Raw genomic sequence first — 20167 nt, 5'->3', positions numbered from 1 at the left:
GTTGCGGCTTTTAGCTTGTGCTTACTGCGTAGCACTCATCGCTGGAGAAGGAGGCAGTTTACTGATCCGGACAAGTCGTTTGGAGGAGGGACGTATTTTCAAGCACTGACGATTGCCGGAGGACTCATTACAGAGTGAGGCAGATCGAGTGGAGTTCTGCAAAGGATACACACCACGTCAGATCCGGCAGAACTACGTTCGTGAGATCTACTTGGAGCATGAGTTTTACTCAAACTACCTGCTTTGAACAGATGTTTGAGTGCACATTTTATACTTGTTCAGAAAATAAAACCACTCCATTGGTTTTACACTAGGAGCGGGCGCTTTCTTTCAGGTTTCGTTTGAAAAGATGGTTGTATCTGTGGTGGAAGCTGCCAGTCTCCAGATGGTGACCTGGGGAGGAATTTCATGATTTATGTGAACTTTCACGGCATATATGCTAAGTTTTCTGAACATTTTCTATATGCGTTTTAACATTTTTATGTATTTTATTTAGTCCCTATTTGGCTTAGGCAGTTGTTTATATTTTGTAGTTACTAATATTGGCTACCTATAGTCACTGGCTAGTGTTAAAATACCTCAAGTATTACTGGTATATAGTTTGGTTAGTATAGTTACCAACTATAACCAATTGTTTGATTCACATGTTATCTGAGACAGTTCTGGCTTAAGCGCAGTCCTATTAATTTCGTTTTTGTGTTATATAGGTTGATAACAGATAACACAAGCCAAATGCTAGGTTTTAGAAGAAGCCTTTTGTGGTTTGGATGACAAACATTCACTTTCCACTTCATTATCTTTAAGAGACCGTCAGGCACAGAAGCCATAGCACAGAAAACAAATAAACTGGCTCCAAGATCATTACAGAAGTCATGAAAATCAAATACATAACATTGCTAAAAAATAAACTTGATATTATTACAATAACATTTTTCCAAGGCACTGCTGAGATTCGAACTCCAGATCTTTCCAGGTGATCTCCATTTTAGAAGATAGGCATTATAACCAACTTCCAAAATGAAATGAATATGCAAGGGACCATACTTTAAGGTTGAATGTTATCTCAGGTAGCTGAGACCTTTCATCAGCGCTCCAATGTTCAGAGGTAGGCAACTAGTGAGATAAAATATTTCCTGTATCATTGTCAAAGATGATGCACCGCTCCAGTGCTCCGAGTCTAAGCTATGCCCTTTGACATCCCATATGCAAGACACATAATCGAAAGCTACCAGTGTCCTATCAAAGTCAAGAGCAACTGCCCATAAGGAGGCTCACATCAGGGTCCCTCTGAGCTGAATCTAAGATACATTTCCTATGCAGCCATCTGAGCTGACAGGAAACAAACACTGGAAATAGCAATTAGGCGAAGTCCTTTATATCTGCCCAATTGAAGTTGATTCCCTGTCGAGTCTAGAGGAGCAACATATAACAGGTGTGCACTGCCAATGGGACGTAAAAGAAAATAAATGCATTTTAGTAGCCTTTTAATGATAACGTTGTTCCCCTGGTAAAATCAAAGTTTAGGCATTTCACTTTAAGCTTCTCCATTTCTTTTGATGTCACTGTTTTGAATAGTGCATGCTACCACCTACAGTACCGTGCCCTCTGCTGTTATAACCAGGAGGGGTTCTAAATACTATTGTCAGGAGAGGCCTGGCCAAATTGAAGAAGGATGGCGGAAACAATTGACCGATACTATAATCATTTCAGAGTCAACACTAAAATTAAAAAAAAAAAAAAAAAAAAACACTTATTTGTCAAAAAAAACAAAATGACAATGTTCACATTAAATATTACATTTACTGAACCGCATTACTTTCCAAGTTGTTTGCACAATACAAAAAAAAGAATCTATTGCTTCATGGTAAATAAAAAACAAATGTAATGACTTCAACACATTTGAGATAACTCTATTAAGGACTTAAAACACAATTACATGAAATTATTAAACTGAATAAGGCAAAGTAAATGTTACACTAACATGGGACTATTATTAAATGTCTATGGTCTCAAAATGAAAAGCAGTGAGATGTCCGATGAAAAGCAAATATATTTATTATGCACTTTCATATACATAGGAGTCCTTTGCTGAATATCATACAAGGAATAAAATAAAAAAATGTACAATGTTTAATTCAATTTACATTGGCTATTTACAATCAAGAACTGGAAAACATGGTACATGAAGGGTTTTCATTGAGGATGTTATGTTTTGAGCAAAATACATTTGCATAGCAGAATAACTGATTGAGTAGCATTTTACAAAAAAAATGAGAACTTAAATACTGTAGAGTAGAACAATATCATATAGTCCATACTTGGCAAATAAAATTTTCAGCAATCATGCATTTAAGTTTTAACGTGAGCAGTTTTATACACTTCTCCTGCTTTGACAGAAAACATTTGAAAAAGCTAGTGGTGATATTAATAAAATAGGTTCATGTTTTGGGGAAAATATTTAAAATAAATGTTCTGGATGCCATGAATTGGTATTTGAATCCAATTATTAGTATCCAGAAGGGTTGTCTAGAAACAAAAAATATATATTTTTTTTCCACTCAGAAAACTGTGAAAGGGAATTAATGTTCCTTTGTGAAATGGGCACACTTTTCCCCAAAATACACAAGGTGCATTTTGCAAAAACAAAATAAATAAATATTATCCCAATAAAACTAAGGATCAGTAGAAAATGGCAGATTTTAGGTATTTCTTAAAAAGAAAAACACGAGATCTGTGACTGAACAGTGCAGCAAATATATTGTACTCTGTTTTAATATTTTGTAACATATAGGACTTAACTAGCCATTAGCATTCTTAAGGTTATTATTTAGGAATTGGTTTATGTATTTAAGTATATGTCCCACAGGGACAAGAAATTCAAAACTTTGATAACTTTTCACATTTCCTCAGCAGAGGCTGCATCATTACTACTCTAGTGCTTTGTGTGTAAAATAAATATATGGCATTAACATTACTTTAACAAAACTTATGAACCACAGTCATTTTTAGGTCATACATTTGTACATGTCCACTTTTGACAACAGGTAGACTACATACTTATTCTTCCTCTAACTGGACAAAGACAAGGTAACAAGTTACAAAGTTTATTTAAATAAACATTGAGAACGTTAACACCAGAAATACATAACACTGAGCTCTTCAGTGGCAGATAAATATGCTTTTAGGAAAGTGGAGCATAATACATTCAACTCCACTGCAAAAAAAAAGTAATTGCAGAACTCTGCATGTGTGCTGGGCATGTAAAGGCATGGTATAGGAACCATCAATAATATACTATAAGTAAATACTGTAGAAATAATAGGCTGGAGATTTTTCATTTACATTTCTTTCCTCCAAAACACTGAATGGAGATATTTTTGGAGCATAGTTAGAACACAAAGCAAACAAACTGCTGTAATTTATCAAATGCGGTCAAGATTTGACTTATTTCAAGGATTCAAAACATTTAACATTTCAGTTTCATGTCTTTTTGCTTTACAGGAAAATACAACTACAGAGAAAAACATGTCATATACAGTTCACTGCAGGACATGCATATTTATTATGTTTCTGAACAATGAGATCTGAATCTGAAAGACTACTAGCTGTATTCTGTCAGGCACATGATTTCAGCCTGCTCTTACAAAAAGTGCATTTTTGTGCACGATACATTTTTAAGCACAAATGTTTAACATAAAAGAGCCTAAAAACTAGGCACATTAAAGCAATTTTCAAGTCAATTTTACTTTAGCAATCAGTCTCCATGTCTAAGTTGACGTTGAAGACTTAAATTATATATTTGTATATCACAGATGACTTCTGCCTCCAGTATGTTATATTCTCTGCTTGTGCTTCTTAAACCTATGGGAATTAAAAAAAAAAAAATATTAATAGTGTACCGATTATCTCACTTTAAAACTATTTTCACTATTTGCCTTCTGAACCATCATCTTCCTGATGCAATTACATGAGTATCCCAAATGTATGACTTATTTCCTGAATTCTATACTCCCCTGCATTGTACTTAACTTGAATCCATTGATTGCTGTCTCTAATGGTTTCTAATATCTCAATTATTCACTTTATCAATCACAATTCGGTTAAACTGTCAACATTTTTTTCCTTTTACACATGTAAAAAATACACCCAACGTGACAAAATGTAGTCAATGATGGCCTGAAACGATGACTGACCAGTTTATATTTCAATTTATTGGGCCCGATTTCTATTTGAATCAGCCACTACATTAACATTCAATTTCATCCTATTTGTGCTTTGCAAATTTGCACCATTCTCACTGAATCTTTTTGTTCTTTTACAAATATTTAAGTTCTTCTGATTAAGCGGTTCTAATGCCTTCTTAGAAATTTAAACTGAACCACTCCAGCAAAATTTTGATGCATCTTTAAAATTATTTGCAAAATCACTATGCAAGTGATAAAAGAAAAAGGATTCACAAGTGACAGATATTTTTTTTTCATAATCAACTTTTGATGATGCAAACCAAGCCATTTTTAATCATAGTCCCACACAGTACCAATGGTTATTTTTGGAGAAATAACTCCTTTAGGTATACACACACGGCAGAGTTATGGTGGGGATATGTTGTGGTATTCTGCATTATTACTGCCATTGAATCCTATGGAATCTCCGATACTCTGTTTTATCAGCAAGATAAAGCTGGCTACGTTCATATAGAACTGGAAAAGTTATAAAGGCACTCCCTTTAACATGACTATTTTTTCAACATTTTTAAATATTTACTGATAAACCTCAATTTTTTTTGTCATTTATTTCTATCCCTCACCAATTTGTTTTCTTTCCTCTGTGCACCCTATATGCCTTCCTCCATTACATCCTATATTTATTTTAATCTTTAAAAAAAAAAATATATATATATATTTTGGTTAACTTTTATGACCCTCAACTGGTCATACTCTATCTTTTCAACACTAAATAGTCATACAGCTGAACCCCTTTATAACGCGGTCCTTGGGGACCACAACCCCGAGACCGCATTATAACCAGGGTCGCGTTAAAATTTCACCGTCATTACAGATTTCATTCTCCATTTTGCCGCCTTACCAGTGCTCTCCTCTTCCAGCTCATCTGCTCTACTGCCGTCTTGTGCCATTGTTTTTTTTTCAAACATTCAATTCAACGCTTTATTGACTACTAGACACAGACACACAATAAAACAATGCATTTTGTACAAAACACATGCAGGGATTGAACTCGGGACCTTCTGATACCAATGCCTTGCCTCTTATCTCTACACCATAGGCTTGGAATGACAAGATATGCCCTATAAATATGTCAATGTTAAATGTTAAGTCTATTTCTAGATGTTGATGACATCTAGTGGTGTAGAGGTACAAATCTGTGGTGTAGAGGTACACATCTTAACCAGCATATGAAAGGGTCCGGGATCAATTCCTATATGATATGGTATAATATAATTTAAAAATGTAATAAATTATTATTTTATTTTAATTATATAGTATAATTTATAAATAAAGAATAAATAATAATAATAATGATGATGATGTAGTATTAATTAATAATGATGCATTATTAATTAATAATGATGTATTATTAATTAATAATGATGCATTAGTAATTAATAATGATGTATTAATTAATAATTAAATTATTATTTTATTTTAATATTGTATTATTTATAAATAAAGAATAATAAATAATAATAATGATGTATTATTAATTAATAATGATGTATTAATAATTATTAATTAATACATTATTAATTACTAATACATCATTATTAATTACTAATACATCATTATTAATAATACATAATTATTATTAATTTATTCTTTATTTATAAATAATACAATATAATTAAAATAAAATAATAATTTATACAAATTTTAAATTATATTATACCATATACAGGAATTGATCCCAGGACCCTTTCATATGCTGGTTAAGATTTGTACCTCTACACCACAGAAGCTGTGTGATGTCATCAACATCTAGAAATAGACTTAACATTTCACATTGACGTGTACTTTGTGGCACACCAAGCCTATGGTGTAGAGGTAAGAGGCAAGGCATTGGTATCAGAAGGTCCCGAGTTCAATCCCTGCATGTGTTTTGTACAAAATGTATTAATGTTTAATTGTGTGTCTGTGTCTGGCAGTCAATAAAGCATTGAATTGAATGTTAGAAGAAAAAAAAAATGCCGCAGGAGAGCAGAGATGAGCACGTGGACAGCGGCAAAATGGAGGATTTGAGATGCAGATAAGGCGGCAAAATGGAGGCATTCAATTCGGAAGCCATGCTCAGACCACGTTATAAGCGGATTCACGTTGTAGCGGATCGCGCTATAACAGAGTTGAGCTGTATTACTCTACATGTGTTTTACTTTAATGATGTGTCCCTTTTGTTATCATCTAAAAATATAAATTCGTACACCAAGATACACCCAACGTTCTCTCCACAAGAGCCATCTAATTCAATTTTTATCTTAACTTGTCCTGCCTTTCAAATTCTTTCAGCCTCAATATATCCATTATTTTAATTTCTTCCCACATTTTACATAAACTGTGTACACTGTATTTCCTTTGAAGAACATTGTGCTGAATATTTTTTTTTTAAATTATACAAACACAGTCATACTAGCTGCTATGCTAATATTCAAGTTGTTTAATTGGTCGTCATTACTCTTTACTGCTGTCATCAGTTGCAAACTCGCTTGAGAGTTAAAATTAAGGCATTTACTATATCACCGATGTCACTTGGCCTGTTCCTCTCATTCTGATTTAGCTCGGCAAATTATACAGTCTAACAATTTACAGTGTATGGGCATTTGACACCAATTACTGGTTTAAAAATAAACCAATATTTCAAATACTGCAAGACAAAAGAAAATATATGCATATATTTACCATTTATAGTGGTGTTTCCTTTTTGTAGTTAAAGCTAGGATCAGTTCCTTCAATCTGAAGTTTCAGTGATTGTTTAAGGCTCAATTCTGTTTCAGTTGAAGGGTAGCCTTCCAAAACGTCCTGATGCCCTCGACCCTGTGCTGCGCGTGGTACAGAAACTTTACCAAGAAAAACCTGATTCCCTTGAAGGTGATAATTTGGATTTGTCATAATTCCATTCCTTTTCTTTTGTTCTGCAGTCTGTTGTTGAATAAGGAATTGTTGTTGAGAACGACCGACTTCCTGTTGGACTGATGGAATTTGAATTGTAGTAGAGGTGTCCGTTGGGAGTTGTTTAAGTTGTACATTCACACTGGTTATAGAACTAGGAACGTGCACTCGTTTATCAAACTGAGTCATTTCATACTCCAAGACCTTAGGTTGAGAACTGCTACTTTGTTTCGTTTTCTTTCCCACAGAGCCAGATTTGTTTGAGGTTTCACCTTTCCCTCCTTTACTTGTCTTTGTTGATTTTAAACTAGGTTTCACTTGGCTCCATTCAAATTCACTGATTGGTGAACTATTATTTTGTCCAAAGGACTGAGTTGTGGAAGAAGGAGAAACTATTGACTGTCTACTTCTGCTGCGTGGTAGTGAGTGTTGTTGAATTTGCTCAGTAAAAGACAGGCAATGGAAACTATCAATAGGCACAGTTTGAGCAGTTGCTGTGGAAGATGTTGTTCGAAGAGATGAATTCTTAGAACTTTTTAAGGAATTATTTGACAGCGATGACTTGTGGCGATCCACTGTAGAATCTGGAGATTCTGATGGGGAGCTAAAAGCATGAGCAGGTCCATTACATAAGCCACGCATAGCAGGATGCACATCACCCCCCCCTGTGCTAGACGAACTATTTGATTTAATTGTTGAAGATTGCACTTTTGTTGATGATGAATTTAAGGCTTTTTGCTCCATTGTGTGGATAGGAGAAGGATTACACCCATTCAGTGTTGAGGCTCCATATTTCTCGAGAAGTTTAATTATTTGAGAATGTCCATTTTTTGCTGCAACTCGCATAGCTGTGCGACCAAACTGATCAGCATGGTTTGGCTCGGCCTCATGTTCTAACAAAACTTGGACAACATCGGTGTGTCCTTCTTGGGCTGCAATGCAAAGTGCAGTAGCACCTTGATTACAAGTATGATCAACTAGGGCTCCATGCTCAATCAAGAGCTGTACCACTTTTACATGACCTTGCCAAGCAGCTGACTGTAAGGCAGAACGCTTTTCATTGTCCGATGAATTGACATCTGCCTGACAGGTTATAAGACTCTGTACCATCTCCAAATGCCCCTGCCAGCAGGAGACATGGAGAGCTGTTCTTCCTTCAGCATCCCTAGCTTCTACATTTGCTCCATTTTCTAAAAAATATTCAGCCATTGTGAGCTGGTTTTCCAGTGCCAATATATAAAGTGTTGGTCGTCCATCAGCATCCTTGGAGTTAATGTCTGCATCATGGCTGAAAAGCAATTCAACTATGTCTCTATGTCCTTCCAAAGATGCAACACGCAAGGCATTTCTTCCATCATATCCCTTTTGATCAACAACAGATTTGTTTTCCATCAGTATCTGCACACAATCATAGTGCCCTTCTTGAGCAGCTAATATTAAAGGTATCCGTCCATCATTATCAATTTCATTTGTTCTAGCACCTTGTTCAATTAATGCTTCACATATTAGTCTATGACCCTCAAAAGCAGCCATATGCAGTGGAGTCCATCCCGCATCATCTCTATGATTTTCATCTAAACCTCTGTCCAGAAGAGTCCGCACAACCTCAACATTTCCTTGAGCAGAGGATATGCTAAGAACTGTTCTGCCTTCACTATCAATGCTATCCACAGCTGCGCCCCAAAACAAAAGGGTATTAACAACTGACGCATGTCCCATAGAAGCTGCAGCAAGCAGAGGTGTACGCCCATTATTATCTGTGTGATCAACATCCGCTCCGCCTTCTAGGAGCAGATCAACAACATCTACGTGTCCTTCATAGGCAGCTACAAGTAGTGGTGTCATACCATCCTTGTCGCAATGATCTACTTCAGCACCACGTTCAATCAGGAGACTAACTACTGATGCATGCCCCTTGCTAGCAGGTACACAAAGTGCTGCAACTGATAAAGCCGTTCTTCCATCCACATCCTCATGATTGACTTCTGCACCATGACTCAAAAGATGATCTACAATTTCACGATGCCCCATATATGCTGCTGCAATCAATGCAGTTCTACCTTCATTGTCCGCTTTATTAACTTCTGCACCATGCTGAAGCAAATTCAATACAATATCTTCATGACCTCCCCATGCTGCTGCTCTTAAAGCTGTTCGACTATCTGCATCTGCACAATCCACTTTGGCTCCGGCATACAAAAGTGCAGAGACTACTTCAGTGTGCCCACCCCATGCTGCAGATCTTAGTGCTGTCCATCCATCATGATCAGAATGATTTATATTTGTACCACATCCAATTAAACAATTCACAACCTTTACATGACCCTGGCGGGCAGCTAAAGTAAGTGCAGTTTGTCCATGAGCATCTTCTATTTCAAGATTGGATCCCCTTAAAACAAGCAAGTTGACAACATCAAGATTGCCACTATACGCAGCATTGGCCAACAATGTTCTCCCATTAGAATCACATTGATTAACAGATGCTCCATTATCCAGCAATGTGCGGATTGAATCCTCTCTTTCTAAGGCTTGTCGTACAATACAACATGTTCGATCATCTTCACTATTAACATGAGCACCTGCTTTTACTAACAATTGTAGCACCTCTTGCTCCTTTGGTATTACAGTACATAATGAGTCTTTTACACATGTTCCATTCCATATCATCCACAAAGCTAATTCTGAACTTGTTAATTGCAAACGTGAACGTATTAGATGCAAAGCAAACTCTTGAACTTCGATTGGCGTCAGCTCCTTTGCCCGACACGTATGACTCATTGCAAGCATTCGATGTCCCTCAGCTGCATTACATAGATATTTCTGAGTACAATGCTTTACATCAAGCAACCATTCTGCAAAACTATAATGAAAAAGTATTTTAGTATTTCCTAATCCCTCGACTAAAACTTTTGACAGTACATCCAATTTTCGCTGAAAATCTTCCATTGTTAATGTCATGTTTTTGGTCCAAACTGCATGAAAGAGTTCTATGGTTGTTAATGGCCTACAAGCTGCTAGAATAACATTTAAAATTGGTTGGACCTTTGCAAACTGTTTTCTAACAAAAAGCCTTTGACACAGCCAAAGGTATAAGCCATTTAAAGTTCCAGGGATATCACGGATCTCTCGAAGCATGATGAAGTTTTCTACAACTCCATCTAAAACACGTTCCAGGTAAAGAAAGCATCCACTGCTTTTAATGTGCAGTTGATTTAACATTTCTGCTGTTTCTTTTGTCAAGTGTTGCCTCAATGCTTCTTCTTGGTCCAAACGATGAAGAATATACTGCTGGACATCTTTCACTATGAAGGCCTTCCGGAGGTCATCTAGACTTAGTTTTCGAAAACCTATAATTGAAATACAAAGATTATTTGGTTAGAGAGAAATGGTACAGTGAATGAAACATTTGTTGGTGCCTTTCACATTTAATATACACATACTTGGGTATAGTTGATTTGTTTGTCTTCTGTTACAATATACGAATATCTTATCAGTTCTTTAAAAACAATATAGACTATAGTACACTTTAAAGCAGCAATATCAATTTTCTTATTTTTTTTAATGTTACCTGGAGCCGGTGCACAATCCCCCATCCTACAGAAACCAATGGCTGTGTATTGGTTCCAGACAAAACAAGAGCTCCAATGTCAAGACCTTGAGGAAAGGGGGCTGTGGATCAGCTACAGGGGACACCCAAGTTCAGATAATGCCAAAACAAATAAATGTGCACGTTCAGACACCGACAGACAGACAGACAGACAGAAAGACAGACAGACAGAAAGACAGACAGGGGAAAATAAAGCCTGACATTTTCAAATACATGTGTTTAATGAGTGAATTAAATTCACTTGGGAAAATATCAAGAATTCACACATGATTAACTGTATAAATCCTGTTTCACAAATCTAGTATTTTAAGTTTCATTACTAAAGGAGAAAATGGTTCAAAAACATGCCAGCTGGAATCATTTAGGCTTTAAAGCAGCAGCCGACACTGGCCATTTTATTTGGGTGGAGGGGGGTAGGAGCAATAGAAAGCTGCAACATCACCAGGAGAGGCTATAGCAACGTTCTAGTGGTGACCCAGCAGCAGCCATAGGTCTGGTTTGTTTCTTTAAAAATCAGCACACAAATTCTAGAGCTCCGGCTTAGGTAATTAACAAAAAAACAATACCCAATTTGGAGGGAGATTGTCATCTTAAAAAAGGTACATTCTTACCCAACAAGTGAACCAATAGTGATTAGATTTAAGGCCCAACCCCTTTGTTTAAATTGTTGGACACTTATGTTTATGCAAAGAGCAATGCCAGCCAACATTTGTAAATAATGCTGCCATTTATGTGCTGGAAAACCATACATCATTTTTAAACAATAATTATGTGTCAGTTTTGTGGAATCCTGGAAAATCATACATCATTACTTTAAAAGTTTCACTTTTTTTGGTAGTGTTCATGCAACCTGTTTTTTTTTTTTAATTAAAATACAAAACAAGTCGCTTCCTTTTCAATGTAGTATGTATTGTGTCTTTCACCCATTTTGTCTAGGGTAGTAAAACTACAAATCATATAATTTGCCATTTTGTCTCAGAAAATACATTTCAATCCATTCCTTTTTCTTTAATCAATGTGCTTATAAGATAAAATGGTGTTGGTAATTAAACTGCACATTTGATTTCCCTATGTAATTACAAACTAAAAAAAATAAAAAATTAAGGGCTAGGATACAACTTGAATTTGAGGAGTAGACAGCGTAATCCGGTTGGAGATCACGCAAACAGAGCAAACCAGCCTAATAGAATTTTCTTTAAAATAAATAAATAAATGTATTTTCTTACCTGAACCAATGGTCTCCCGGTGTTGAGGGAGCCCACAGTTCAGGAGCAGTGAGCAAAGAGTCCACCGGGCAAACTAGAAGTTTCAAAAGGGCTTGCTCAACAGTCAATAGAAAACCAGCAACGTTATCTGGGAGAAGACATCACAGCTTTCTAATGGTAATCCGTGGCCATGTTTATGTGCCAAAAACAACAAAAAAAGCCCACAAAAGAAATTAAGAAATGGAGTAGTCTATGGACATCTGGCAACCACAAATCAACTCTGATTCAGGTTAGGAGAAAAAATAAAAAATAAAAGTTTCCAGCGAGGGCTACTACTGTAAAGAATCACAAATATGTTGTATGCACTACACCTCTTTGTATGGTAGTTGAAATGTGAGATTTAAAAAAAAAACAAAAAAAAAAAAAAAAAAAACAGTCCGCACACGACTCAAGATTAAGATTCCATCCTCAATATTTGAGGATGTCCTAACAATTCAATATTTCCGATGATCATAGTGGGTGACAATGGACTTCCTTATGTCACGATGTGGCTATACTTTACGTCAGCAGTGTGCAAACTGGGGGGCGGGCCCCCTGAGAATTTCTAGGGGGGTGCGTGGCGGTTACAGAGGCCCCGCGCTCTTCCCCACAGCATTTAAATCAAATGACAGGAGAGGCATGAGGCCTCTAACTATCTTACCTGCTCTCTGCGACACGTCGCCATGGCAACGCGCGTCAAATGACGTGGCGGGGTCACGTGACGTTATATGACCCGCGGCATCATTTGACGCAGAGTCCTTGGAGAGGGGGGCGCACAGACGTGAAGATAGCATTCTTAAATTTTAAAACCCACAGGATTAAAAAAATATTTCCAAAAATAAATAATAATTAAAAATAAATAAATCAATAAAAAAAAAAAAAAAAACACAAGCTGTAGGCTCACAATTTAATTTTTTTTTTTTAAAGTTAAGCTTACATGAACCGATCTATGGGAATCCCTCGATTACCAAGCAACAGAGTGCTTTGTATTCGAGTGTAATGGTTCAATGGAGTAACCATAAGGCCAATGTCTTTAGGAAATGAAATTAAGAAGCCATAACAAACATTAATGATGGAGTTTTAGCTCTTCTGTAGCATGAAATATATTTTAAAGTAACTATGCTCTGGTTATCTTAACCCATCACTGCAGGTGTATTTCACCTAAAAGAAACAGACTGATGGATGGCACCAATGCAGTACAGAAAAATGTTGCACCTTCAGGCGAGCTTACAGTTGAAATAGATAACGGTTTATTTGAAACATGAGGACTAATAAAATAAGCAAGTTTGAGAGGACTGCTTGCTGCGAGCCTCCCAGCAGACTATCTTTTGTAGGAGTAGGTGAAAGGTGGCTTTGTAGAAGTTAACATTACAGGAGAGGACCAGGTGTGCACATTGTATTTAAAAGTCTTGTTTCAAGAAATGTAATTGCAAATTCCTTTATCATATTGGAAGACTGACCCAGAAATTACATCCAGTAAACCCATTTAATTAAATATTGAGGATGCTAGTGACCCAGCTTCCAGGATGGATGTCTAAAAACAGAGCTCCAGCAAAAAACAATCCCTAAAAGGGGCTACAAAACATTGTTTGATCGGCAGATACATGCTTTAATTTAAAGAGGACTTCAATCAAGCAGCACGTTACAAGGCATAAGCATGGATAAATCAGGCCTCAAAAAAGGTCTACGCCGAGTCCATCTACACCAGAAAAGGAAGCACATCTAGAATCTTCTCTGATCTCTTCCAAGTCTGCAATCTTGGAGGAGCTGCACAGCTTGAAAAACACTCAACTGAATCTCTCTGCTTCCTCCCGGGAAATAAAAGAGGATATAGCAAAGTTAAGATCCGAGATTAACGCTTTCAACAGGATGAATGCAGCAGAAAGCTGGATTAGCAAATTGGAGGACACCGTACCCAGCTGTTCTGAAGCTGTTAAAGATCTCAAAATGCTTGTGGATGCCAGAGAAGATGCTGAAAAGAGACAAGCGCTCCAATTGAATTTTATGATTCAAAGAAGGCCTTGAAGGTAATGACCATTTGTTTTATTGCAAATCCAATCCCTAAACCGTTAAATATACAGTTTAATGAAGGGCACATTACAGTACATTTACAATGGCAGATCAGACCCAGAAAGCACACCACGTCCAATAATGTGCTAAATATTAAGACACATTAGTACTGTAGATATTAAAAGAAGCTAAATTAAAAGCGCCATTTTCCTGGTAGGGCATAAAAATTACCATCACAGGAAACGACAAAAAAGCAAACTAAGTTGTTATCCATGAGAGAATAATTAAAATCTCTTGAATTTAAATATGGAGTATTGCATCCTGCAAAACGTAAGATGAGGCTCAACAACAAAACAAAGGTTTCAACCACATGGTCAGCCCAAGACCGTGGATAAATTCAAAGTTCAAACCTCTTGTTGTATTTGTATTTTCAAAATGCAGGCGTGCAGGTACAGGGTAGGTCCCATAAGATAATAAAGCAGAGTGCTTGCCAGGTGTGTGCACCATAATCTGGGCCTTAAGCGTCGGAAATGTAATCATTTTTGTTCATTATATCCTTACATTCGTGCTGTTGACTAGGACAAACGTTTGGTGCAAAGGATCGTTTTATATGGAAATGATTATTATTTCACATTATTAGGCTGGGTGGATCGGACTTCTTTTACCTTACACAAGTGGCTCATCATGCAATGTTTACCTGCACTCCACAGTTTTGATCTTGATCATTTAAGTGACCGATCAAACAGGTTTTGTCTGAGCTGAACTTCTAAAGTTTCATCAGTAACCATCTTGTTATCATTCCACAAAGCTTATTTAAGATCTATTCAGTCAGATTAGCATTATATTTTTAATTTGTGCATTACTTTATTTTGAACATTAGGCAACTGTCATTTGTTTTATTACTACATGGATTTCATTACTAGATGCATATCTACCTAGAACATACGTTGATTGCTATGAACCAGCATTATGAGTTATTTTCTCCTCATGTGTGTTAACTAGTTCTGGGTTTTCTTAATGGTTATGCTGCTTCCCCCTGATCCATTGCTGGCTGTGAGATGCTGCTGTGTGGTGCTAGATTCCTTTTAGCATGAAGGGTAGGGGAGGAGTGCAGTCTGAGCGTGGTTATTGTGTCCTAACAATTCTAGCTGGTTCTTAAGTTAGTACATTTTTTGTCCACCTGTGGTATAAATATGCCCTCACCTTGACAAAGGCTGATTCATGCAGCCAAAACATCAGATCATTTTGGGCCCAATAAATACCTTTTGGATTTGGCAGCCCAAGCGCCTGTATTTTCCCTATATCTACTGTACTACTGTATCATTGGGACTACTGGATACCCCATTTAATATGGAGCACTGGCTATTATGCTCATCTTGATTCACCTTTACAGAGTGCTTGCATTACTCTATAATTGTGTATAAATATTCCCTGAATACCATATTGTTATTTTATTTGCACTAATTTTTTAACAGTTTGAGTGTATCCATTTTCTGGGGTTATTTTTTGTATGGATGCTTGTGTATGCTAAATTTCTTTAAAAACATTCAAAATCTTCATAAACAGTTTAAGATTTAAATATTAATTTCTTCCTATATTACCCTTTAATTAAAAGGACACATTGATTCAAATAATACACGTTCACTTTCATTCTCTGGCAATAAGAGGAAACCAGCACTTTAATGTAATTCACATTCTAATATACAAATGTTGCTATAACACAGCCAATTTAAACTAGAATACTGATGAAGAGATATTGGAACAGATCAGGGCGAACAATAACTCCACCCTGTCTGCCCACTGTATGAACTCTTTGGTGGTGTTTAGATCAAAATGATAATGGCTACTGGTGCAATGTTGTAATATGCCAAAAACTGGTGATAATGAATAGCAAAAAAAAGCTTATACAGGTACTCCAATGTGTTGAATAATGTATATTTTCACAAATGTCAATTGTGCAAACACTAGTACCACTTGTGTAAATAAACACCCTGGAGGTCCTGTATAAATTGTATTCTCTATGGTTGCTGCGAGAACGAAAACTCTAATGATTATTTATATCACTGATCTATTTAAAAAAAATGTTTTTATACTTTCCAGGTTAGGTGTTATAGTTTGTATCTCTTGAAAGCACAAAGGAAGATAACAAATATTACCAAAAGTTATACTTTCACTACATCTGTAACCAAATTTTCACTGCATGGTAAATGGACTGGTCCCATTACAAGGTTCATCAAAACTTCCCTTTAACACAACCATGCTACGACTGCCTCTACATTTCGTAAAAGGGGTTAATATAAAATGTGGCATGACAACTCGCTTGATCAATGATTTTCTGTTTAGCGTGACCAGTTTGTATACACAGAGGGTGTTTCAACTCTACTTTCAGTCTTGTTGAACCTGTACTTTCCGTGTGTTGTGAAGACTAATTTTCTGCAGACAAATCTGCACCTGGTTTCAGAAAAGCGTAGGTAAGCATCTTTCCAAGACATTAACTATTTTTTGTGTGTGTAGAGTAAAAAAAAAAAAAAAAACACAAGGACGTTTTGCACCTGGTTCAGCACCTGCTGCCCATATACAGTACCTATTCTAGGAATTACTCTGACAACATTCCCTGGTTTATTGAAAGAGGAAAAAAAATGTGCCTCTCAAGTCTATACAACTAAGTGGTGTGAAATGATAGCTCAAAGAAGGATTGCATGTTGGTATATTTAAAAAGCTAAAGATAGGTTAAATAAAATAATAATATAAAAATCAATATATCCATCATAAGTAGGTCTACTTTCAAAATATATTTTGATCTTGCAAATGTCTAGTAACACTGCAATCTGAAATGGTATGGGGGTTTTATTGCCCTCACCTCTCACTTGCCCTGGCCCCCAAGTCTCTGTAGTCAAATATTTAATATGTAGAACGTGTATATTTGAAAACCTCATCTTTGGGGTGAAAGCTTGACAATCATTCCTAATTATTAATGGGGGAAAACAAATCTGAATTAGTCTACTGTACTTACTTTGATTTTAACACCTAGTACTGTATTTACCCAATAAGTATAAAACTTTGCCAACAGTCCTAGAGTGTTTAAAAAAAAAAACTCCCTCACAATTAATTGCCGATTATTCCCTCCAGTCAAATGACACAAATTGAATGCCATAGCAAAAATGACAAACTAGACTGCAGGGAGCAATCTATAAGCAGAGTAAAAAAAAAATGATGGCAGCTATATTGACAATTTTACTAAGGCAGCTTCCACAGAATGCATGTGATGAAACGGACAGTAAGACCTTTAGATAAGTGGTCTGAAAAATGGCTATATATACACTGAAGTTATTTACATGATTTTAGACAGACTTCTTTGTATAGTACCTTATACTGTAGTTACAGAAAGTCCCATTAGATGCACGTTACAGCTTAAAGTCACTAACCCCTGAAGAGAAAACCAGATATGTTGGTTAATGTTACATTGGTGAAGTCATTTTATTAAAAAGCTTATTATTTACTCATTAAAACAATTCCAACCAAAAAGGTATATGGTGCAGATGTAGTGTGCCTAATTGGTCTAATATTTGCCCACTTCCAAAGTATGAGACAGCACCAGCAGAAAGATAAGCTGCAGCCAAGAGAATGTGTCTGCATCTGTAACTCAAGTTATAGCTTGTTGTTTTTTCTCTCCTTTTTTAAATACTGGTATATACAAATGCCTTTACTTTTCGCTTTCACTCCAAATGCAAACATGGTTGTGAGCCTTAGTGATTTTTAATTTGGAGAAAAATGACTAAAATATTTATTCTTGGCTGCCACTGTACAATTTCTAGAAAGGTCTGTTTAACTCTGCAACTAGAATGGTTGTAGAATATTTCTCAACTAGGTATAGTTATTTACCCTATCAAAATATTGTAAACTCGGGGATTAGCCAGTGATACAAAACCTTTCCTACTAAAGAATACTGCAGCGATTCCAATGAACTATGCATTTTAAAAAAGTTGGTTAAAATATTTACAATGGTAGATATTTAAAATGATTCAAATCTATTACAGTAGTTTGGAATAAAACGTCTTCAAAACCATACACGATTTCACAGTAACACAAAGGGTGACAAAGTAAAAGAACATGATAAAATATGGACAAAGTTAAAGATGCAAAGAACAGTTCAGTGAGAACAATTTAAATATTCAGCAAACAGCAACAGATTTAAACTGTCGCATTCTCTGTTCTAAAAATACTGGCCTTTAATTCAAAGTCATTAAATCTGAACCATAAAGCATTTTCTAGAAAGGGACTATTATACGTATAAGTGAAACTGCCAATGTAAACTAAAAATGACCACAAGCTTTTTAGTCTTTCAACAAGTAAAACGTGGTGAGAATTAGGATTACTCAACATATCTGGCATCTGATTAAGAAAGGGAAATGTCCATCATGGGGAAATAGCAGCTACCAGTTCCAACATCACTACCCTTTACACAAAGAATGTTGACAATGATACCTTATTTATTTGTTAAATGTTTTACCAGGAAGTAATACATTGAGAGTTACCTCTCGTTTTCAAGTATGTCACGGATACCTAAAATACAACATGGTAAGGAGGCTGTGTTTGAGTCTTCGTGTTAACTGCACTTGTTTAAAAATTGTTTTACATTAAAGCGAAACATACATGCCCAAGCAAAAACATTGTGATTTTGGTGTAATGATCCCATACATACTATATGTATACTATATGTATGCATGGGGCATCACGTATACGAATAGCTAGCAACACACAGCTATACATTACATAGTGCTATGGTGGCTTATTTGGCAGAAAAGGGTTTTCAAGAAATCAGGAGGCTACTAGTGTGTTTTTCTTAAGAAGCCACTAATCCATGAGCAGTTTGTTCTGCTCTTTAAGCAATGTAACAGAATAGTGCCAAAAGCTGGCACCATGTTCCATTTAATTGAGAAAGCAACTGTCAAGAGTTTAAATACATCTTATAAACTTTAGATGCTTTAATATACCTAAATAATTTCATCATGTGCAGGCTAAAAAAAATATATAGCAAGTATATTGCTTGCTTTTACATATTTTTAAATTAGAGTTGACCAATTAATGCACTCAATATTTTATTTATAAAATGTTTTACCAGGAAATACATTACAAGTTGCCTCTCATTTTCAAGTATGTCCTGGGTAATATCCCAACTGGACTATTGTAACCTGCACCCACTACCCCATAACAGTCCACCCAAAATGCTGCTGTCAGCCTCTTCATCTACCTCACCAACCGCGTTATAAGTCTACTGCTTCCCTGTGCCAATCACAACACTGGCTACCCTTCCCCAGCAAAATCCAATTCAAGGTTCTTGTTCTCAAGTGCAAAGCGCTCTATAACAGTCCTTCTCTATTTCCAATCTAATCCCCAAGTACTCTCCGACACACAGTCTCTGCTCAGTTCTAGATGTACGGTTTCTCCTTCTCCCACCAGCAATACAACCCAACTGTAGAACGCCTCACCCAGCACACTTAGACTCTCCCCCACCATTTACACTTTCAAAATTTCCCTCAAAACCAGGGCCAGCTGGATATCTGTGTTTCCCCATCAAGCCCTGCGGTAACAAAGGCCCCACGCGCTTCCCCACAAAGGAACTTATTGCCGGGGGAGTGTGCGGGGTGGCATATCCTCATGCAGCATCTCATAATGTCGCCATGACACATGGTGCCGCTTTGCCATGATGCCGCGATGGAATAACGCTGCGTTATCTGAGGATATGCAACGCCGGACAAGGTAAGAGGTCCCGCAAATGCCCCTGCAACGAGCCCAGCAAAAAGACCAGCCGGCTCTGCTCAAAACCGATTGCTTTAGAGAGGCCTACCCAGCACCCTCCGGACACGCCCACCATTAATACCATAACGTGTGGCACTATACCACCACAGATCCTTGTGTTATTCTATAAGATTGTAAGCTTCTCAGAGCAGGGACTTTTTACCTTATGTTTCATTATATATTTTTTAAGCTGTATGTATTGCAAGTTGTGTTCTTGTCCTTAACCTTATTGTACTGTACTGCACTGCAGAATATATTTGCACCATATGAACAAAATAATCCCATATCCGCTGCAGCAAGCTCAGTGTGGGGCACAGCTCTTAAAGCTTTCAGGCTGATTGATGGATGTACTACCCGTGCTGCCTGCACCCACAGTTACCAGGAATTAG

General features: G+C 36.6%; 1 protein-coding gene across 2 annotated transcripts in view; it reads right to left on the bottom strand.

Moving 5' to 3' along the window:
* Nucleotides 1-2037: 2037 nt before the first annotated feature.
* Nucleotides 2038-20167, bottom strand: part of ANKRD50 (ankyrin repeat domain containing 50) — a 69747-nt gene continuing 51617 nt past the window's right edge. For both annotated transcript variants that reach the window (XM_075615633.1, XM_075615642.1), the window contains exons 4-5: nt 6909-10465; nt 2038-3861 (exon numbers count right to left, since the gene is read on the bottom strand). In XM_075615633.1, coding sequence (XP_075471748.1) covers nt 6912-10465 — 3554 coding nt within the window. In that variant the 3' untranslated portion in view covers nt 2038-3861; nt 6909-6911. The remainder of the gene's footprint in view (nt 3862-6908; nt 10466-20167) is intronic.

Source organism: Ascaphus truei, chromosome 1, assembly GCF_040206685.1.
Source record: "Ascaphus truei isolate aAscTru1 chromosome 1, aAscTru1.hap1, whole genome shotgun sequence".
Taxonomy (NCBI): domain Eukaryota; kingdom Metazoa; phylum Chordata; class Amphibia; order Anura; family Ascaphidae; genus Ascaphus; species Ascaphus truei.
The sequence above is the reverse complement of the archived record's forward strand: the minus strand, read 5'-3'. Positions and strand labels throughout refer to the sequence as shown.